Source organism: Mustela putorius, unplaced genomic scaffold, assembly GCF_011764305.1.
Source record: "Mustela putorius furo isolate JIRA1106 unplaced genomic scaffold, ASM1176430v1.1 tig00003834_pilon_pilon_pilon, whole genome shotgun sequence".
Classification (NCBI taxonomy): Eukaryota; Metazoa; Chordata; class Mammalia; order Carnivora; family Mustelidae; genus Mustela; species Mustela putorius.
The window spans coordinates 84368839-84392106 of NW_025421987.1; the positions used below are offsets into that span (position 1 = coordinate 84368839).

The 23268-nt window shown below is 42.0% G+C and overlaps 1 protein-coding gene across 3 annotated transcripts in view; it reads right to left on the reverse strand.

Moving 5' to 3' along the window:
- Positions 1-23268, reverse strand: part of MCF2L2 (MCF.2 cell line derived transforming sequence-like 2) — a 247975-nt gene that overhangs the window by 111560 nt on the left and 113147 nt on the right. For all 3 annotated transcript variants that reach the window (XM_004745499.3, XM_013052557.2, XM_045088666.1), the window contains 6 exons: positions 21966-22090; positions 21266-21380; positions 20638-20757; positions 11724-11915; positions 9148-9339; positions 1339-1516 (listed from right to left, as the gene is read on the reverse strand). In XM_004745499.3, coding sequence (XP_004745556.2) covers positions 1339-1516; positions 9148-9339; positions 11724-11915; positions 20638-20757; positions 21266-21380; positions 21966-22090 — 922 coding nt within the window. The remainder of the gene's footprint in view (positions 1-1338; positions 1517-9147; positions 9340-11723; positions 11916-20637; positions 20758-21265; positions 21381-21965; positions 22091-23268) is intronic.

Here is a 23268-nt window from a genome sequence, read left to right on the forward strand (position 1 = left end):
AGGAAACAAAACAAATGAAGAAAGGGGAAAAAAAAGAGAAAGAGAGAGGCAAACCAAAAAACAGACTCAACTATAGAGAACAAATTGACGGATACCAGAGGGGAGGTAGGCAGGGCACAGGTTAAACTGGTGACAGGGCTTAAGGTGTGCACTTGTGATGAGCACGGGATGACATATGGAAGTGCTGAATCACTATATTGCACACCTGAAACTGATATTACACCGTATGTTGACTAACCGGAACTTAAATAAAAACTTAAAAAAAAAGAGCAAACCAAGACCAAAACCAAAAAACGTCTATACTGCCAAGTGAAATTATACAATGCCTAAATAAATGGAGAGTTATAACATTTATGAATTGTAAGACTCAATCCTGGTATGATAATAGTTCTCCCCAAATTGATCTATAAATCAGTGCAACCTCAAGCAGAATCTCAGCAGAAACTGGAACACGATTCTGAAATTTATATGGAAATGAAAAGGACCTAAAAAGCCAAAGTAATCTTGAAAAAGAACAAAGCTGGAAGACTTACACTACCTTTCTCAAGACTCACTATTAAGCTCTCATAATCAAGACCAAGCAGGACTGGTGTAAGGACTAATCTATTGTTTTTATCTTTACAAAGAACCAACTTTCCCACTGGACTGATAACAGAATCTTGTGAGCATTTTCTAAGGTCTTTAATGGAGTCTATCTCATGCTGATGTTATTTGCACGTTTATATTATTCTTCTTCTAGACTGTGATCAAAATGCAGCTAATCTGAACAGAGCTGTGCCATCAGTGTAAAACACACACTGGATTTTGAGGACTTAGAATAAAAAAGAATGTAAAATATCTCATTAGTAACTTCTGATATTGATTATATATTGAAACAGCATTTTGGCTTTTGGTTAAATAAAACATCATTAAAACTGATTTCTCCTTGTACACAGCACTCCGTTTTCTCTCTCTAAAGTCTTCAATGCCTGTACGATTCCACACTGTAGTTTATTTTAAATAATATTTGTCAAAACAACAACCATTATGCATCTTAAATAAGCACAATTTTGGGGCACCTGGGTGGCTCAGTGGGTTAAAGCCTCTGCCTTCAGCTCAGGTCATGATCCCAGGGTCCTGGGATCGAACCCCGCATCAGGCTCTCTGCTCAGCAGGGAACCTGCTTTCTCCTCTCTCTCTCTGCCTGCCTCTCTGCCTACTTGTGATTTCTGTCTGTCAAATAAATAAATAAAATCTTAAACAACAACAACAAAAACAAAACAAACAAGCACAATTTCAACCCTCATGAGTATTGATGAAACATAAGGGCACAAAGCTTCCTCTCCCCAAATAACCTACCCAAGATGCAGGGATGGCTGGTTTTTGGTGACACCCATTTTGGGGATGACTCAGGGTGGGGGGCCACGGGTTGCACTGGGCGAGTCTGTCTGGCTGCCAGTTTCATCAGACTCATTTGCCTCTTGTGAAATATTTCCTGTACGTCGCTCAGCTTCTGCAGGACTTCCTGGGCTCTGGCCTGCAGGAACAAAAGCAAATCATGACCAGGTCCTTGTACTCAGCCTGATGGCATGAAGATTTCCCTTTCTCCCTTCTTCCCCCTCCCCCAAACTCACTTCCTTCAGGTGACCCTTCCATCCACACACAAGTCATGGCACAGCTCAACCTGCACCAGAATTGTGATTCTGCAAGTCTGCATCTCTCATCTGATGGACAATGATCATATCCTTTTCACTACTGTATCTCCATGCCTAGGACACTGTCTAGCACAGAGTAGTGCTCAGTAAATATATATGGAACAGATAAATGTTCACAAAGCCATGTCCATTAGTAGACGAGGATGCCACAGACCATGAATAAAGGATATTGGGCCACTTTATAGAACAGGAGGGTTTCAAAGGAAAAGGTGTGTACCCTGACGCAGAAAAGAGTTTACGTGTTCTGGGGGGAAACAGCTGGCTACATACTGAGGCAGGATCAAGGGAACCCCAAATACTCAAAAGAGAAACATTTAAATTTTATTCTGTGGGACCCCTTCTCTATACCTGAGTAATAAAGAAGTAAACTGGAAAAATACCAAGGGAAAGATAAAACTCACTGACATTCCCATAACTGACTGTATGTTCTAAAGCAAAAGTTCAAGAGAATAAGAAACAAGGCCCGGAAGTCTTCGAGCTTCACCAAGGCCTAAATTCACCTGAATACATTTTTTCTGGCCTTGCTTCCAACATGACATCCATCTACCTCTGGCGGGCCAAAGGCAGTGAGTAGTCTTTTCTTTGTCATGCCAACTTAGATGGATGTCAGACATCTCACATCTAACATCTGCCTCCTGGATGATTTTAGCCACCAAGGAAAGAACCCTAAATTAGAAGAGCTCAACCACCACAATCCACGCAGGGTGCTCTGAGGATGCCTCATTCCAAAAGTACAGGTTTAGCACACACTCAGGGAGGTTGCCACATTTCACAGCTAGTAAAGTAAATGTGTCTTTTTTTTATGCTGGCCATCTTCTGGAAAGAGCCAAGAGCCCAGAGCCCTGAGGGAGGACTACCGAGTCAGCTACGGAACCACCATTTCCCTTCAGCCTGAGGGTCCCATCAAGGCTGATCCCTCCTCCAACATCTAGTACTGGTCTCAGTCCTTGTAGAGTCTGAGTACAGACATGGATGGTCTGACGCAGCAACCACTAGCCACATGAGGCTACTGAGCCCCCAAAATGCAGCTAATCTGAATGGAGCTGTGCCATCAGTGTAAAACACACTGGATTTTGAGGACTTAGAAAAAAAAAAGAATGTAAAATATCTCATTAGTAACTTCTGATATTGATTATTGAAACAGTATTTTGGATTGGTTAAATAAAACATCATTAAAACTGATTGCACGTGGGTTGTTTTTTTTTTTTTTTCACTTTTTTCAATTTTTCCAGACCAGACCTTAAGAAACCTTAAGTCACATATACAGCTGGCGTTATATTTCTACTGAACAGTGTTGGTCTGGATTAGGGGTTAGCAAAATTTTTTTGAAATGGACCAAAGAGTAAATATTTCAGAATTTGCAGACCATCTGGTCTCTGTTACAACTACTGACCTCTTTGTAGCATTAAAGCAGTCACAGACAACATACACTACATAGATGAATGAGTGTGGTTGTATTCTGATAAAACTTTGTAAAAGTAGGTGGCAAGCAGTTTTCACGCACAGGCTGTAGTTTGCAGACCCCTAATCTAGATTAAGGTGGGGCTTATATTTAAAAGGTCTGATAGGAGGAATTTGAGAGACAGGGCAGGGGGTGGTGGGGGTAAAGAGGGAAAAAATGAAGCAAGATGGGGTCATGAGGGAGACAAACCATAAGAGACTCTTAGTCTCACAAAACAAACTGAGGGCTGCTGGGGGGTGGGGGGCTAAGGATAGGGTGGCTGGGTTTTTGGCATTGGGGACGGTATGTGCTCTGGTGAATGCTGTGAAAAGTGTAAGCCTGATGATTCACAGACCTGTACCCCTGGGGCAAATAATACATTATATGTTAATTTAAAAAATGCTAAGGTGGCAAAAAAAATTTTTTTTAAGAAAAAAAAAAGAAAAGGTCTCTTTAAGGAATGTGCCTCTAGCCTCAGGAAGCTCAGCTGTATAGTGGACTACAGGTTCTGACAATACAGCAATAAGTCCAGATCCCAAAAAGAAACCAAATCTCCTATGTTAGGATTAAGCAATGTCAGTTTGTGTTTCTGGGGTGATGGTGATAAGACTTGGTGGCTAGCCCAGTGATAACCTAGAACACTGAGTCACGGGTGGTAACTGCTACACAAATACCAAGAAATCTGACTGAAAGAATGACTATCGAATTAGTGGTATATGGTGTACAGCCTTGATGTGAGATCAGTGCCACATGCTGGAGCCCCCTGGCCCACCATTTGGATTTAACAGGATTTGAATCACCTTTGCCCTTTTGTATCTCTCCCTTAAGGTCCCAGAGTGAACCCTGGAAATGGCGAGGTGGTCTCCCTCAGATGAGGGAAAGGATTGGGACAAGATTAACAACTGCATCCCCTCCTTTCCTCTTTCCTCTTTTTACTTGCAAATCCATTCTCCATACCGTAATCAGAATTCTCTTTCCCGGAAATAAATCTAATCATATAAGTTCCTTGTTTAAATGACCTGCTAGGATAAAACCCCGACTCCTCATGAAACACTGGACCCCTAATTAACTACACTGATTTCCCTCCAGTCTAACCTCCATGAGTCCCCGCCCCTCACTCCAGCCTCCAGCCGTGGCAGTTACAGGAACGTTCTTGTTTCCAGTCTCTCTGTTTTTGCATCTCCTGTTCCATCTGCTGAGGTTCTCTCCCTCTGCTTTGTGTCCCTTGAAAACTCCTACCCAATCTTCAAGACCAAATTTAGGCATCTTCTAGGAACACCCTGACTTCCCTAGGCTGAGCTGACCTTTGTGTCCCCTACGTGCTCCACTGTCCCTTTCACTCCCTATGTTCTTGGACCAACGGGCACTTAACTGGGGATGTGCTTGTCTTCCACTAAACTGCCACCACCTTCATTATAGGTGAATGAAGTGAATGTTTAAAGAATTGAATTTTGCTATTTGTTAACTGCGATTGTTTCGTTTTTTAGACTGCGTGGTGAAAGTGAACACCAGAGTAAAATCAAAACAGCACTAAGAGGGTGGTGGAGTAGCAATGTAGTGTAGAAAAGCACCTCAAGAGCCTCAGACAGATGGGGGCGGTGAGGCTGCTACAAGCATAATCGTTTAATTGTAGATGCAGTTTTCGTAATCACTATGCCTTAATTGTAACAGATTCAATTGTTTACACGTAGACTACCACTGTTTTATAAATAAATTTTATCTTTTCAAACAGTTTTAGAATTACAGAAAAAAATACAAAATAGTACAGAGTTCCCATATAGACCATCCAGTTTCTACTATCTTAACAGTTTACATTAGTATGGTATATTTCTTACAATTAATAAAATAGTATCGATGTTACTTCTATTATTAAAATAAATAACTATTATTATTCAATAAAGTCCACACTTTAGTTAGAGTTCTTCAATTTTACCTAATGTACCTTTTCTCCCAGGGTCCCATCCAGGATACTATATTACATGTAGTTGTCATGACTTCTTAGATTCCTCTTGGCTGTGGCAGTTTCTCAGCTTTTACTGGTTTTTGATGACCTTGACTATCTTGAGGAGTATTGGTCAGATATTTTGTAGCATGTCCCTCAGTTAGAATTTATCTGATGTTTTCTCATGATTAGACTGGAGTTATGGGTTTTGGGGGTAAGATCATGGAAGTAAAGTGGCATGTTCATCATATTACATTAAGGGTACCTCAAATCTGCATAACACTGTTTTGATGTTGACCTTGGTCACCTAGTTGAGGTCGTGTATATAAAGTAACTTTACCATAAAGTCAGTTTTTGTTTCTCCCTCCCTATACTGTATTCTTCAAAAGGAAGTCACTACACATAGCCCACATTTGAGGGTTGGAAATTATACTCTACTGCCTTGAGGGCAAAGTATCTACAAAAATAATTTAGAATTCTTCTGCATGGGAGATTAGTTTCTTCTGCCCCATTTATTTACTTATTTCACCATTTATTTATGTCAGAATGGGTTCATGGATATGTATTTTATACTTTGGGTTGGAATCCAATACTACTTTATTAATTTTATTGCTCAAATTGTTCTAACATTGGCCGTGGGGAGTTCTTTTCAGTTCCTGCCTATGTCCCATCACTGTGGTTTGTTGTTTTGCTTTTAGTAGTTCCTTCTGGCACTACAAGATGCTCTAGGATCATCTTGTATATTCCCCGTCCCAGCCCTAGAATCAGCCATTTCTCCAAGGAGCTCAGGAGTCTTCTACTGAAGAATGGTATTAGAAACAAAGATCTCAGGCCTAGGTGGGCTCATTGACACTAGGGGTCTCATTGATTGTAGGCTATCTCAATTGTCAAAGTAAAAAGATACATGTGTCTGTACCATATTTACACATACATATATTTAGGAATATTTCTAGATGTATAGAGTACCAGTTTTGACAACAAAGTCATTACTTCTCAGTGGACACAACTTTCTCTGACACAACAGGATCTTTAAGTCTTATAACCTAAAATTTTATTCCAAACTGAAAGAAGAAAAGATGGGCTTGGGGGATTTTTGATCCACTTTTGACATAGGATTTAAAAAAATATTTCTCTTTTGATGGCTGCATAGTATTCCATTGTGTATATATACCACATCTTCTTGATCCATTCATCTAGCGAAATAAGTCAAGCAGAGAAAGACAACTATCATATGATCTCCCTGATATGAGGAAGTGGTGATGCAACATGGAGGCTTAAGTGGGTAGAAGAAGAATAAATGAAACAAGATGGGATTGGGAGGGAGACAAACCATAAGTGACTCTTAATCTCACAAAACAAACTGAGGGCTGCCGTGGGGAGGGGGTTTGGGAGAAGGGGGTGGGATTATGGACATTGGGGAGGGTATGTGCTTTGGTGAGTGCTGTGAAGTGTGTAAACCTGGTGATTCACAGACCTGTACCCCTGGGGATAAAAATATATGTTTATAAAAAATAAAAAAATTAAAAAAAAAAAAAATATTTCTCTTATAATCCTCTCCTTCCTCCATGTTTCTGCTTCTTTTCTTTTCCTTTTTTTTTTTTTAAAAGATTTTATTTATTTATTTGACAGACAGAGATCACAGGTAGGCAGAGAGGGGGTGGGGGGTGGGAAGCAGGCTTCCTGCTGAGCAGAGAGCCCGATGTGGGGCTTGATTGCAGGACCCTGAGTTCATGACCTGAGCCAAAGCAGAGGCTTTAACCCACTGAGCCACCCAGGCGCCCCTCTGCGTATTTTCTAGAGATGGTTGATTAAGTTTACTCATTTCCTGGTAGGTGGTATGGCCAGGCAGTTTGCTGAAGTTGGCCAGAACAGCAGCTGTAGCCACATCTGCCCAAGGCCACAGCCCTTACCAGCGCCTCTCACAGTCACAGCTACAGTGCTTCCTGGGGTCTCCTTTGCCCTTTATGCTGATTGCTGGTAACTGCTTCTTATTTCTTGCTAACCCCAGGGACCTTCACCATACCTACTAAGTTCCCTAAACTCTGCCCGTATCTTGATAAAAAGTGCCTACCTCAAACTTCCTTAAATACCCTTGAGTATATAGAACCCTGAAAGTATGTGAATCAGATTCTGTGACTCAAAAGAGATCGGTGACTCAAAAGAAATCAATATGACCCTATGGGAGAGATACATACAAGGTGATGTGAATCTCATAGGAAGGTGTGCTCTCCATAACTCTGCTGACTTCATTAAAGAGAGCTTGTCTCAAAATGCAAACCCATGCAAGTTTTCACCTGCTTAAACCCTTCAGTGGCTTCCCACTGCTCTTAGAATAAAGACTGAACTTAATATGGCCCACAAAGCCTTGCCTCATCTGCCCCTCTCTTACCTCACCCCCAAACACCTTTTGCTCTTATACTCCAGCCACCCTGGCCTTTGGGTTCTGCATTTATGCCAGTTTCCCTCCAGCCCTGTGTCCTCTGTATATGCTGTTACTTCTGGTCTGGAAAGGCTCCCCCATTATCTCTACTCAGTCTCCAGGCCTTGGCTCTAGGGATCCCCAGTCAAGGTCAAGTTATCACATGTCCAGCAGAATCCTAAATCTCTCCTCCAGAGCACTTATCTCAGCTTATAACACATTCTTGTGTTTTGTGTTGGACATTTATTTATTTAAAAACTGACTGGTTTTATTTTTGTCTTTAAAGATTCTTTTTTATTTGACAGAGAGAGAGAGTACAAGTAGGCAGAGCAGCAGAGAGAGGGAAAAGCAGGCTCTCTGATGAGCAGGGAGCCCGATGTGGGGCTCCATCCCAGGACCCTGGGATCATGACCTGAGCCAAAGTCAGCCACTTAAGCAACGAGCCACCCAGGTGCCCTGTGTTTTGACATTTTATTAATGTCAGTCTTTCCCACTAAGTTGCATCAGGGACGGAACCATGTCTATTTCTTCTCATTGCTATGTCCTCAGCACAGTGCATGAAACATCAAAGATGATCATGAGTATCTGGAGAGAAATGAATGACTGAAGGGGATATTTGGGTCAGACCATGAAGGGTCAGATTTCCAGGAAGCACAGAGGCTAGGATGCTACCTGAGATTCAGGAACTGGTAAGCCTGCTCAGTATGTCCTACCTGGACTTTTTTCTTTCTTTAATTTTATTATATTATGTTAGTCACCATACAATACATCATTAGTTTTTGATGTAGTGTTCCAAGATTCATCGTTTACATATAACACTCAGTGCTCCATGCAGTACCTGCCCTCCTTAATACCCATCACTGGGCTCACCCATCCCCCTACCCTCTCCCCTCTAAAGCCCTTAGTTTGTTTCTCGGAGTCCACAGTCTCTCATGATTTATCTCCCCCTCCAACATCCCCCCCGCCCTTTACTTTCCCTTTCCTTCTCCTAATGTCTTCCATATTATTCCTTATGTTCCACAAGTAAATGAAATCATATGATAAGTGATTTTCTCTACTTGACTTATTTCACTCACCATACTCTCCTCCAATCCCATCCGTGCTGATGCAAAAGTTGGGCATTTATCCTTTCTGATGGAGGCATAATATTCCATTGTATATACGGGCCACATCTTCTTTATCCATTCCTCTGTTAAAGGGCATCTCGACTCTTTCCACAGTTTAGCTATTGTGGACATTGCTGCTATGAACATTGGGGTACATATGCCCCTTCGGATCACTACATCTGTATCTTTGGGGTAAATACCCAGGAGTGCAATTGCCAGGTCACAAGGTAGCTCTATTTTTAATTTTTTGAGGAATCTCCACACTGTTTTCCAAAGTGGATACACAAACTAACATTTCCACCAACAGTATAAGACACCTTCCCTTTCTCCACATCCTCTCCAAAATTTGTTTTTATTTGGAGATTTCTTTCTTGTCTTGTTGATTTTGGCCATTCTAACTGGTGTAAGATGGTATCTCGATGTGGTTTTGATTTGAATTTCCCTGATGGCTAATGACGATGAACCAGACTTTCTTAAGCAACAGGCAAAAGGCCCCCCAGTGCTTCCTTTCTAACCACAAGATTAAAATAACCCAGACACATTACCTTGACGTCAATGGTGAGTATCAACTCAAACTGGTTGTAAAATTCCATGTGGCTGGGCAACTGGTATTCCTTCGCTGTACTCAGAAATGCTTCAATGTCATTCAAGGCAACGTCAACCCCCTCTCGTGATTGGCACTTGTCTACAGCTTGGGAAGCCAAAAGGTAGATTCCTGCTTCACACCACTGGCTGACCTTTCAAAAGAAACACAGCGCCCCATGCAGTCAGCCTGCCCACAGCTCAGAACACCTGAGCTTGTCCGTGGTACAGAAGGATCCTGAGACAATGGGAAATTGTTGTGGGACAGCATAAAGTTCATAGGTCTAACCACTGTTAACACAGCTGTAAGGTGGACAAACCCAAACTAATTTTACATCTGTCCATTTCTTGGGAGAGTCATCCAGTCAGTAAAAAGACTTGTATAAACATTCTCCTCTTTTCTACGGACAGTAATTGCTACATCACCAAAAGAAAAGAGTTAGGTATTCCTAAATTTGGTCTAACCATTAGGAATGCAACCAATGACTTTTCGGGTTTGCCTTCTAGGCTACTCATCTTGCATCCTAACTGGTTATAAGGACATTACCAATGAGGCATTAGACCTGGCCCCTACATGTCTTCCCAGGGGAGGCAATGTCCCTCTTAACAAAAACACTACTTTCTGCTGCTCACATTTGCATTTACTGGCATTTTTCTGTCCCAGGGAAGCATCAAAGCTTGCAAAGCTTTGTAACTCAGGAGAGCAATACTTTCCAGATTGCTGGGATGAAATCAGATAGGTGACAAATTCTAAAAATTCAATTTTTAAAAGACTTAAACAGAAAAACAGGGGTCCTTGTGCTGCCTGAATATTTATGTGGAAAGAAGCTGCCAGCGCAAGTAGGTCTGCATTTCCATTTATCATGTGACCTGAAGAGCTACACAAAAATAACTATACAGGGAGGAAAGAGCAAAAGGGAGCACTCCAAAGTAGTTAGCTTTAAGTGGGAAAATTACAGGCAACTTCTATCTGTCTTTATTTTTTCCTTTAAATTACTTACACTGGATGTGGAGTACTTTTAGAATAACAAAGGATAGTAAAGGTATTTAAAAATTAATGATTATCCCTAGGTGATGAGGCAGGAAATGACACATGTAGGTATTCCTAGTAACTTCCATCCTCCTTCGTCCATTTTGGATTTTCAGAATAATGTAAATCATGTTTTGATATATACACTCTATGACTTTAGATATTTGCTCTATATGCATGACATATGTATGCCTTTATATATTTCTCTTGAAATAACATGCCTAGATCTGTAGGAAACATTAAGTTGTGTTCTTCTGCAGTCACAGTGGATACCTCCTCTCCCAGACACATACACACACACACCCAAACCTATATATCAGCACTAGGTTATTATCTCTGGAGCGGAAATGGAGTGAGGAAAACAGCAGCTGATCCTGCGGAGTTCAGCACACAGAGCAGGTTGTGGACCAGGCCCTTCTGAGGCACTTGCTTCTGGAACAGTTGTATTTCATTGACATTACAATCCCTTTGCCATCAGGATGACATAAATAGCCTGGGTGTGTGCCCCCAGCCATCACAGAGAAACAGCTATGGGAACAGAGCATGCTGACTCATAGCCATGAGTTACATGCTGCCTACAAACAGCTGACAGGGAAGGCTCCAGAAGCCACTGCCCTTGCTGACCAGGCAACTGCCCCAGAGATCACCACTGAAGGGCACCAGGGGCTATGCCCCTTCTCTGTCAGCCCTCTGCATAGAGTGCTGCTGTCTAGTCTAGAGAGTCTGGGGTTTGGAATACAGCAGTCCTGACTTAAAATCTGCATCCCCTATTTTTACCCCAGGTATGGTCATGGGCAATAATGTATCCCACAGTCTCTTGTGCCACCCCTGTACCACCTGCACCAGAAGCACCTGGAAATTTGATGAAAGTACTGATTCCTGGGCATCATCCTAGACTACTGAATCTGAGTCTCCAGAATGGCACATTAGAGAATCTGCAATTCTAGCAAACTAGTTCTCATGTATTAAATACCATGAACCACTGATTTAACCAAGTTATCAGTTTCTGCCTCTACCAAATAATGCCATTCATACTCTTCTCATAGGTTGTCTTGAGGATTGAATAGATGACATAATTATGTTTCTGGCAGGAACACAGTAGGTGCTCAATAAATGGCAGGAGTGTATAACGGTCATTATTACTTAAGCTTTTCCAAATGGACTGATTTGATGCCTATATATAAGGAGAAGCACTTTGTAAATATAGTGTGCTTGGTGCTCTGCCTAAAGGGAATCATGGGGCCAGGCCAAAACTCTAAGTCTAGGTCCATATAGAGGAGAATGAACATTTGTTCATTCTAATGGGATATGGTGGGATGGTGGGGGCACTTTTGACTTCTAATACTTCTATGACCTAGAATTTGCACAGTTTTTAATGCCTCTCGAGCACTATTTAACATGAAGTAATTACCCTCTCAGTAATTCTGTAGGGCAGGGAAGATGAGTATGATTAAGACTCCTGCACAGAAAATTTAGCAAACATCATGGTCATGGCTTTGCTCTGCTCACCTTGTCCAGCTGTCTATGCAACTCCAAGGACTTTTCTAAAATGTCATATTTTTTCTTATTTTCATTGATGAAGTCATCACAGAGGTGCCTGAGCTCTACACATCTGGGTCTGATGGAGTCCACTGCATAGTGGTGGCTTTGGATGAGTTGGTCCCCAATTATTGAAAGCAGCTTGGCCTTTTCCAAGGTATCCTGTGAAGTGAGCAACCACAGCCAAGCATCAGAAGCGAGGTCATGGTGAGGGTGATATTTACCTACTGTGTGCTCCAAACCTGGAGGAAGCCTAGATGTCAAGTCTTAGGCTGAGAGTCTTGGCTCCGGAACCTGGGGAAGCTCTGTCACAGTTCAAGGTCTCCAGAAGTCTAGCCTAGTCCAGGGTCAACTACACTCTGAAAAGCAAGCCAATCATTCAAATTTCTGTTGAGTTCTTAGCCAGGCACTGAGGATATAGCATTAACAAGCTATGATTTTCAATGTAATGGAGAACTTAGATTACTAAATAAATAATACCAGTAATTCAGCTATTACAACTGTGATAACTTTTTGGCAGAAGAGCATGACAGGTTATACTGACCAGAACTGGAGACTCTGAATTCCCCTGTCAATTAAATGGAAAGGCAAAAGGATCAGACATGGGGCCCTGAGGGGAGAGAGGACTTAGCTGAATTTGGGAAGCTAGTAAAGATCTGGTTTGGACAACTCTGTGGGGGACTCTGAGACTTAAGAAATATGTTTATCTAAACCCCTTCCTGCAACTCACAGGATCTAGGATCCCAGTCTTCTCTGACTTCAGTCTCCCAGCAACCATACCTCCTACCCGTCTCTGCATGGCTTAAATTGTTCTAATCCCATGTGCCATGTTTTACTGTTTTGTTTTGTTTTTAAGAAAGGGAGAGAGAATCCTAAGCAGGCTCCATGCCCAGGACAGAGCCTAATGTGGGCTTCAATCTCATAACCCTGAGATCATGACCTGAGCTGAAGTCAAGCGCTGAACACTTAACCAACTGAGCCACCCAGGTGCCCCCACGTTTATCTATTTTTAATTCATTCATCGCACACTACTGAGGACCCTCCATGTGCTAAACACAGCCCTAGTTGCTAGGGGCCTGGTAGTAATCAAGGAAGCAAAAATCCCTGCCCTCATGGAGCTTACATGTTAATAGAAGATGTAACCATGCCTTAGAACAACATATTGCTTAAAATGTAACCCATGAGAAATCATACCAGCCACCAAGCATGCTTAGCTATAGCCTTCTGGCAACAGGCCTCTGGGGGAGAGGATGATAAACTTGGTCGCAGCCAAGTGGCAGGGGGAAACGCCCAGCTAGTTCAGGGCGTTCCTTCGGCTTTTTTCTGTTATCTCCCCTACTTCAGAGACCACCTGTGGCTAATTAGATGTTCCCTCTGAAAGTGCTTGCTCAATTATAAACTTTATACTGCTAGACCAGATATATTTTGCCTTTCTTCTTATCTACAAGACTCATGGTCAATGTGTAACTGACTCCAGCTTCTTTGCTGGTTGTGACCTGCTTTCCAAAAATATGAGACTGAGGAGTTGTTTGGGGTGACAGTCTTTACTACTGCCGACCTGGGCTCCCTTTCTCTTGCAGCTGACTTGTTTGTGCCTCGTTCTTCCCCTGTGTGCTGTCAGGAAGCAGCAAGGAGACATGGGCAATGAATAATTAGATATGTAGATTATATAATATCCTAGTTAGTGATGCATGTTGTGGAGAAAAGCCAGACATGGGAAGGAGGGTAGGGAGTGCTGGTGGAGAAGTTGCTGTTTTAAGTAGGATGGGTGAGAGAAGGGTTTACTGATAGAGTGCTGTCCACAATGTCCACTGGGGAGGGTATGTGTTGTAATGGGCACTGGGTGTTATATGAGACTGATGAATTACAGACCTGTGCCCCTGAAACAAATAATACATTATATGTTAATTAATTGAATTTAAACTTTTTAGAAAATGGAAAAAAGAAAAAAAAAAGATTTGTAGTTGAGCTTGAAAGCTTAAGGAAAAACTAGACTTTATTGTTACTTCAATAAATTGAATATTTATTAAAAGAAAAGAAAAGAGCCATCCAAGCAATGCAGAAATGTTAACAGGCGTGAGACTGCTATCTTTGAAAGGCCTGTTTGCAAGGTTAGCCCTTGGATGCCCTCTAGGAATGTCAGGAGGGTACCTATCATCCCCTGATAAGAATGGCTCACCATGCCTTAATGGTTTGTGCAAACAATATGGTTTACACTAAATCCCTACTTTCTTTCTGGGAATATGGAATTCTGGTACATGGCAGGTAGAGGCTACCTACATGACCAGTCCCCAGTAAAAACTAGGCACTGAGCTTTCCTGATAGACAACACTTCACCATGGTGTCAAAACCCTTTGGGAGGCTGGAATCCAGGGGTATCAGGATCCTATAGGACTCCACTGGGAGAGAAATCTTGGAATCTTGTACCTGGTTCCCAACAGACTTTGCCCCATGCATTTTCCCATGCTGATTTAGCTTGGTATCTTTTCACTGTAATAAATCATAACCATGTGAGTATAATTACATGCTGAGTCCAATGAGGCCCCCTAGCAAATCTTCAAACCTGAGTGTGGGCCTGGGAACCCCTGACAGAGAAGACAAGGCCTAAAGTGACAGACAAAGCATACAGTACTTGGCTGAGAGGTAGGGGCATGTTTGCCATGCTCACGTAGCAGGAGGAGGCCACTGTGGCTGGAACAGAGGATGCAAGCGGGAAAGGAGAAGACATCATCAGGAGAAAGAGGGAGACTGGATGGGGAATGCTCCAGTGCCATTCTGAGCACTTCAGCTTTTATTCCACGTGTTGTGGGAAGCCCTGGAGGGCTCTGAGGACTAGGTCTCATTCATAGTTTTCAAAGAATTGCTCCCGCTATAATGTTGAGAAAGACAGAGAAGAGGCAAAGCAGCTGGTGGCTACTGCACTAATCCAGGTAGGAGGTACAAGGATGGCAACCAAACTAGCTCCTGCATCAGGGCACCTCCCTGCAATGCCTCGCCCAAGGTCCTTCAGATAAATTCTTGGCTCGCCTCCTCGCAAGGCTATCACTGACTACTACCTCTAAGTCACTCCCAGCAATGCACCCACCCAGGCCCAATCTCTTTCTTGTTTCTTTTTTTTTTTTTTAAACAGCACTTACCTCTACTTGAACTTATCTTCTTTGTTTACTTTTTTTTTTTTTTTTTTTTTTAGGATTTCATTCATTTGAGAGAGAGTGTGAGAGAGACCACGAGAGGGGAGAAGGTCAGAGAGAGAAGAAGGCTCCCCTCGGAGCTGGGAGTCTGATATGGGACTCGATCCTGCGACTCCAGGATCATGACCTGAGCAGAAGGTGGTGGCTTAACCAACTGAGCCACCCAAGCGCCCTTCTTTTTTCTTTTTTAAGATTTTATTTTTACTTTCACTTAGTAAACCTCCACCCACTCTTCCTCCTCCTCTCACTCCTACCGACAAACAAGCTCCATGAAAGCACTTAGAAGTATCTCATAAACATTTGATCAATAAAATGAATTAACCGGGGAACTAGAAGACGCAGTAACATACTTGGCTGGAATTGTGTGAAACAGCACTGACCTGTGAGTGAACGCAGATGACTCCTGTGTTTCCAAAGGGCTCCAGGCGCTGAGAGGCCACATGCGCCCTTACTGAGCACGGTGAGCATCCCAGTCAGACACACTGCCCTGGTTTAACTTTTTACAGTAATACAAGGACATCCCTCTCTCAACTGCACCAGTTTATTTTGATGCCTCTCTTCTGGGCTCCCATACCGCTCTGTACCCTTTCTTGATCAGAGCAGGTACTTCTGCTGTGATCACTGATCTATCGCCTGCACTACGCTGCGGACCCTTGTGAGCACGCACCAGCTGTTATTCAACTTAAGACATCCATGGTACAAATCAGCTACTTAAGAATAAATGATTGTTGTGCAAAACAAAAGTGAGTAATGATATAGGAATAAAGTGACACAAGTCAAGCAGTGGCTATTTTAAAAGAACCCAGGGATAAAAACTCAGGGTACTTGAGTACTTGAGTACTGGTACTTTGCCCAGCAAAGGCCAGATGCACTGGTTGCCATCCCTGAGAAAAGGCCAGAATGCTAATTCCTTAGGCAGTAATTTTTAACTCTTTTCCTCACTGCTGTGTCCTCATAACAGAACAGGACTTGGCATAGTAGGAGATCAACAAATATTGCAAAATGAATGAAGAATGGATGAGATGCTGTTACTAGAACTGCTCGGCCACTTGCAGGTTGAACGTATGGATCATTCCGTAGCACAGAATTCTCCCCACTACCTCTGTGATGTTAATGACAGCAGCTAAGATTCACTGGGAGCTTTCTGTATGCCAGGCACCATTGTGAATGCTTAAACTGACTCTTTCTTTCACTCCCTGCAAGAAACCCTTTGACATAGGCTCCATTTAACAAAAGAGAAGTAGAGGCAAAAATGGCCCAAAGTAACCCAGGTAGGAAAGAGAAGAGCCAGGCTTCAAAGTCAGGCAGTTTGGCTCCAGAATCTGGTTCTGACCAACCCGAGAAAAACGTCCGCATTCGTTCCGCCTAAGCTAAAACCTGCCTGATTCAGGTCAAATATAGAAGCATGAAAATTTGGCAAGGAAGTCTGCTGAATTTTTTTTAAAAGTCCAGCTGTGAATTTACTAAGAACAGCACAAGTCTTCTGAGCCTAGGGAACTTCCCCACAGATTATTTCCCAAGTAATTGTGGTGATGACAGCCTGCCCTTAGCTTGGCATCCAGCATCTCACCCTTCAGAACTGTTCTTAAAGCCCTGAGATGTTGGAGGAGAGATGAGCAGTAACTCAGGAGCCACACCGGATGGCTGGAAGAGCACTCAGCTGAAATGAATGGGGACTGATAAGAGCTTCCAGCTTCTGACCACCTACTACGCTCCAGTCCTGATGAAGCCTTGACCTCATTCATCTTCCCACGGAGTAGGGAATGGTTATTCTCAGTTTTACAGATGAAGGGATGGTTCAGAAAGGCTAAGAGACTTGACTAAGGGCACACAGCTGGTAGTCTGTAGAGCGGAGATTTGAATCCAGTTCTTCTGCCTCCAAAGCCCATGTCTTGCCACCTTCCAGCCTCCTTGGCCTCCTTGCATGTGCTATAAATGACGGCTGTATAGTCATGTATAGTCATGACATCCTTCAGGCACCTGCAAAGAACTTTGCTGTAAAACCTCCAAATCATAGCTTCTTTCTTAGCCTATGTAGCTGCTACTAAAGAAAATCAGGTGACAAAATCACCAAAGTCAAAGAGAAATAATGAGAAAGCAACGGCTGAAATCTGGTGCTCTAATCGCAAGCCAGGCTGGCATCTTTCAGGTGCTGAAAATTCCAGAAGGCCAGATAGTCAAGTTGCAACACGTAATTCAGAGATCATTAGTGTAATAACAGTTTTTTCCCCCAGAGTCTACTGTTATGACAGATGAAAGAGAAAAGTGTGTACTGTGAAAGAAAATGATGAGAAAGGGTGATGTTCTATGTCAGGGAACCTAGAATGAACTCACAGATAATGGCATAGGAATTAAATGTACATGTGCGGTCAGATGAAACAAGAAAGGCAGAGAGCTCATGGTTGTGGAAACTGAGCATACACATGGGAGTTCATTGTACTAGCTGATCTGCTTTAGTGTGTGTCTGAAAATTTCTATTAAAAAAAAAAAAAAGTCATGCCCCTCCAGCTAGATTATCACATCCTTAGGAATTTAATGATCAGGGTTCTAAGCCTTCCTAGACATGTACTGTAACTGCTGGTCCCTGGCCTTCTGGGGAGAGATCAAGACTAAAATCATGTTGATTCCCCTGCCTGGCCTTGTCGACTCTCTGCTGACCCATCACCAAGGTCCCCAGCCTGCCTTATAGCCAAAACCCTCCAGCAAACTTTGCCTTAAAAGGTATAAGAGTGGGGACTAAAATCACCATTATTTCTCAAAGTTAGAAATGAACATTCAAAAGATTAAATAAGGGGCACTTGGTGGCTCAGTGGGTTGAGTGTCCAACTTCTGCATTTCAGGTCGTGATCGTGGGGTTGTGGGATCAAGCCCAAGGTGGGGTCCACACTAGGCATGGAGCCTGCTTGAGATTCTCTCTCCCTCTCTTAAAAAAAAAAAGATTGCTGAACCATCAAACCATAAAAAGATAAAAGAACAGGCTCAATTAGCATGCAGCAGATGTCTGGTTAGTGAGTTGGCTCAGAGGTTACCCATGAGGATGACTTCATTGTACAGAATAAGGAAGTTGGCAACAATCCAGATATCAGTGAGTGGCTCTGCTCTGGGTGGGGGGGAAGCTGACCCCTGAGTGCTGAGTGAAGGACAAACCCAAGCAGGTTTCGGTGGACTCTAAACAGGTATCACTTTGTTCCTTTAACACTTTATAGGACAAATGGAAAGATTAGCCAAGCCTTTAAAATTATCTGAAGAAACACTGCCTTTTAGACCTCTGAGGCAAGACATGTTAAAAAGGTCCTGGTTATGATAGGATAGTTTTGTTTGGATCATCTAAAGGCAGAGAAGTAGGTCTACTGCATCCTTTAGAAAATAAGTAAAATAACAGGGTAAGCAAGGCCCAGAATAGATAAAACTAATATACCCGTGCTCTGCAGGTCATGTGCTGTGAGTCAGTCTACCTGGTTCTGATACTTTGCCCCTGAAAGACCAATCATGGGTACACAAAGCATACCTACGTCCCATGACCACAGGCTTCTCCCCTAGCTCTGGTCAGCAATCTTTAATGTATCCAAGATCTCAAGTCCAAGAAGAGGGGCAGAAGAGAGAAAGTGGATGTAGATCAGCCACACTATTTATTACTTTTTTTAAAGATTGATTCATTTATTTGAGAGAAAGAGAGATCAGAAACATGTGCAAGTGGAAAAAGGGGCAGAAGGAGCAGAAGAGAATCTCAAGCAGACCTTGCGCTGAGTGCAGACCCCAACATGGGGCTGGATCCTATAAACCTAAGACCATGACCTGAGCCAAAACCAAGAGTTGGGCACTTAACTGACTGAGCTACCCAGGTGTCCCTCAGGCATACTATTTAAAACCCAACCCATACCCTCCAATAGGTTCCACTGAAAATAAAATCTAGTCCTCACCACCATAACTCCCACTTTATACCCCCCTGGCTCACTATGTTCCAGACACATTCCTTGAATTCACAAACCTTGGTCTTGCCTCCAGTGTTTTATGCTTGAGGCTTCTCTGCCTTGCACACTATTCCCCTAAATCTTTGCATGGCTATCCAGAGCTCAGATCAAAGGCCACCTTCTCAGAGAGACCTTTCCTGACTACCTGAGCAAAAGTAACACCCCTAGTCACTCTCTTATATCCTGTTATTTTCTTCATACCATTTGTCACTATCTGATATTAATACTTATTCGATTGCTTTTTACTCATCTCTTTCTGCAATAGAACGTAAACTCTATGACAGCAGGGTCTTGATTGTCTGGTTTGCCACCACATTCACAGAACCTAGGACAAGGAGTACTTGGTGATGAATGTAAGCCTCCTGGCAGGTCAGTAGCTACTTTCATTCATATAAATGACATGACCGTATTTTTCGAACCCAAAATATAAGGACTGGGCTTGATGAGGCTTTTTTCCCCCAAGTATATGAATGTATGCAAGTGAAAATACATAGTATCTACATTTATAAGGAATTCTCCTGAAAAAAAAAAAGAAAAAAACTAAAATTGCAAAAAATCGGGTCTTAGAGAATCTGAGACACCAGATATATGAAATTTGGGGTTTTTTATTGTTTGATAAATGTTTCTGATTACTCAAGCCTACAGTCCTAAAATGTTTAGTTGTCAAATGATCACTGGTAATAGAGGGAGTGCTCATAGAGGAGGATGGGATTCTTGAGTGAGAGTCTGGGTGCACAGGTGGGTTCATGTGTTCACACACACGGAGAAGCACCTCCAGTTCAGAATCTATAACTGATACCTCCTAGGGTCAGAGGGAACCTGGTTTACATTTGTTACTTGTCCTTCGGGGAGGAGAAGATGTGTCTCAGTTAACTATAATGTACATGTCAATCACTTGGAGACCTTATTAAAATTCAGATTCTAATTCTGAAGGAAGCCTGAGATTCCATATTTCTACCAGGTTCTCACTCAGGTGACATCTATGCACTGGTCAGAGGATCACACTTGGAGAAGCAAATCTCTAATACTATAAAAATACCATATGGGAAGCATGCATTTAGAAAAGCTCAGAGAGGAAGTGCTTAATCATCAAGGACTGGGTGCCCAAAAGATAAAAAGATAGAGACTCTAATTTGAGAAGAGCAAAAAAGAACTTCTCTAGAAAGAGGACTCGGCTTTCTTAATTCGTAATAACTCAAATTCATAAGGACTTAAAATAGAATCACTATCACTTGCTGACTTGTGTGCAGATCCGGGAAACTGTCTAATACTGGTATGAGAATTGTGCAACACATATTCTTTTACAAGTTTGATATTGACAACTCTTGGGATATGAGAAAGGAGAAAGCTTTGCCAATTCTGTGTAGCAGCAGAACTAATGTGGATCCATTGCCCACTCTGCATTGTTCTGCTTATTATAAACCCAGCTGGTACTTTTTCTGGTTTCCCCTTTTCACATTTCCCCTCCTTACCACTGGCTTCCACCCCCACATCCTGCTGGTAGATAACACGTCTTTTGTGACCTTTCCTACTGCTGCTTTTGTGGGGGTAGACAAGTCAACCAGAACCTTCACCCCACCTGGGGTGGCAGTGGGGACTGAAAAGGCAGGATTTGGGCATTCCTGTGTCCTTCAGCCACCTTCCAACAATAATGAATGGACATGATCTGTCACTGTACACAGAGACTTCCTTCCCAGTCCGTAAAAACAGCAAAAAACAAACCTGGCCTTTTTCTTCCAGGTTTTTGTGTTCCTTAAGAAGTTGCTCCACGCATATCACACTGTCGCCAATGTCTGTAAACTCCACTTGCTCTGCCAGCAAACTGTCCAGGGCAAGCTTAACCTGTAAGACACATTAGAACATCCAGAAATAAGCCCTGAGGCCCTCTCTGGAGGTATAAGTTCTACATACTCAAAGAAAACTTGAAAATCCAAAAAAGATTCAAGACTTTTGTATATCTACATACTCTTTTCTTTTCTTTCTTTCTTTCTTTCTTTTTTTTTAATAGCTTATAAGCTTTTAGATTAAGCTCAGGGCAGGGGTCGAGAGGAGTATGGCGCTGAGACACATAGAGATGACAGAGTAAAACTACATTCACAGATTATCAATCAAAAAGGAAGATAAACCAGACATGAAATAGCACATATGCCAACAGAAAAATGGGGGTTCTAGAACATTGCTATCCCACTGAAAAAGGGAGAAGAGAATGATCAATGAGGAAGCAAGGATATAAGGAGGGGGCTGGATTAGGGAGAAGAGGGACACTCAATATCCAGAGTTCAAGGGAGAAGGAAGAACCAGAAGTCACCAAACCATGAAAGGGAGCTCTGTTCAACAAGGAAGTAACAACCTCATAAAAATTGCGCTCAAAGTGTTGTAGCTGTAGGCATTGGTTAAGCTTCAAGTGATGCTCAGACCAAAACTGATTAAAGGCTCTTTCTGTCTCGTCCAACTGAAGTAATAACCTGTCAAGAAAAAGAAAGCAACATGTGGTTTGTGGTTAGTGTTCACTTCCACAGGAGTCCATATAGGTTTCTGTAGATAACCCCTATGGTTCTAGCCAGTGTTATGAACTATGGGAATCTCCTTTTTATGCAAGTCTCTGTCACCTGTGACCTCTCACAGTTCAGTTGGAAATGGAAAAATTTTCCATTTTTCAATTAGGACACCCTAAGAACTAGCCAGAAACTTCACTTCAGAGGCAGCTGCTATGCTTTGAAATGTGCCTCCAGGTAACCTTACCTTTGTGCCTTTTGTTTTCTAACTGAGATGACAGGTGTGTAAAGCACAGCACCCAACCAAACCGTTATTTAGAAATGAAAATAAATACATACTACCATCTCCCTGAAATCCTGGGATGAGAGCAAAGCACAAAAGGACGGAATAGCATTCTCCTAAAAACATTTCTTTCGGAGAGTACCATCTTTTTGCCTTTGTTGTCACAAATATTATTCTTTCTTGACTCCGCCAAGATTCAGGAGTAGCTGTGCCAATTTTTCTCTGTCATTTCAGATCATCGAGTTCTACATATTCCCCCCTCTCTCGCTCACCGTTCCATGGTAGCTACATTCTCTAGTTCACTGGGATTGAGTTTACTGGAGGGACTTTTGGTTGCTGGTTCTTGAATACATGACAGTAATGTGGTCCCTTGCTTTCCAAGTAATTTCAGCTCATCCTAGAGAAAGGAAAATATAATTTGTCTCAGAAGAAATGAACAAAAGCAAATTCTTGGTAGATTGGTGGTGAGGAGAATGGCAGATCAGGTGTATCTTTCATACAGGAAATTAAATGCTAAAGAAGTCAAGCTGCAGCTTTCAAAAATTAACTAACCCATTTATTTTTTTAAAAATTCCAGTATAGTTAACATAGTTACATTAGTTTCAAGTGTACAATCCAGTGGCTCAATGGTTCTACTATATTATTCAGTGATCATGAGGATAAATGTACTCTTGCTCCCCATCACCTGTTTCTCCCATCCCCTCACCCACCCCCCTCAGGTAACCATCTCTTCTGGGTAGTTAAGAGTCTATTTTTTGGTTTGTCTCTTTTTTCTTTGTTTTGTTTCTTAAATTCCACACATAAATGAAATCATATGGTATCTGTCTTTCTCTGACTGACTTATTTCTCTTAGCAGGATAGGTCTCTAGACCTATCCATCATAAATATACACCACATCTTCTTTACCTATTCATCTATCAAAGGACACTTGGGCTGATTCCATCAATTGGCTATTGTAAATAGTGCTGCAGTAAACATAGGGGTACATATATATTTTCATATTTGTGTTTTGTCTTCTTTGGGTAAATGTCCAAAAATGGTATTATTAGATCATGTGATTATTAACTTATTTTTCACAGGAATACAAATATATATATACATACATATGATACAAAATCCAAAATATACAAAAGGGTATATATTGGAAAAAGTTAAGTCTTTTGTCCCCTGCCCATCCATTTTTCCCCTCCAATGTAACAACTGTTAAATTTTATATCTCAAACTGCTGTTACATATTTAAAGCAAAAGCAATAAACCAATCATTTTAATTACTTGTTTATGTTAATTACTTAATCATTAATAATTTAAAATTTGTTAATGAATAAATAAAATCAGGTTCTAATCCAAAGCAGTGACCAGAAACAAGATAATGACAGATACTGAATAATAAGTGCTAGAAACTGGCCTGTACTAATAATGTAAGAGTTGCTAGTTGACCAGGAAAAAAACTTCATCTGGTATCAGCTGACACCTGCCTCTCCTTCTATCTGCCCACAAAGTGTGGCCTTGTTCAGTTATGGAAGTTTGGTGGAGATGGTCCACAACTTCAGCTTGACATGTAAAGAGTCATACTTC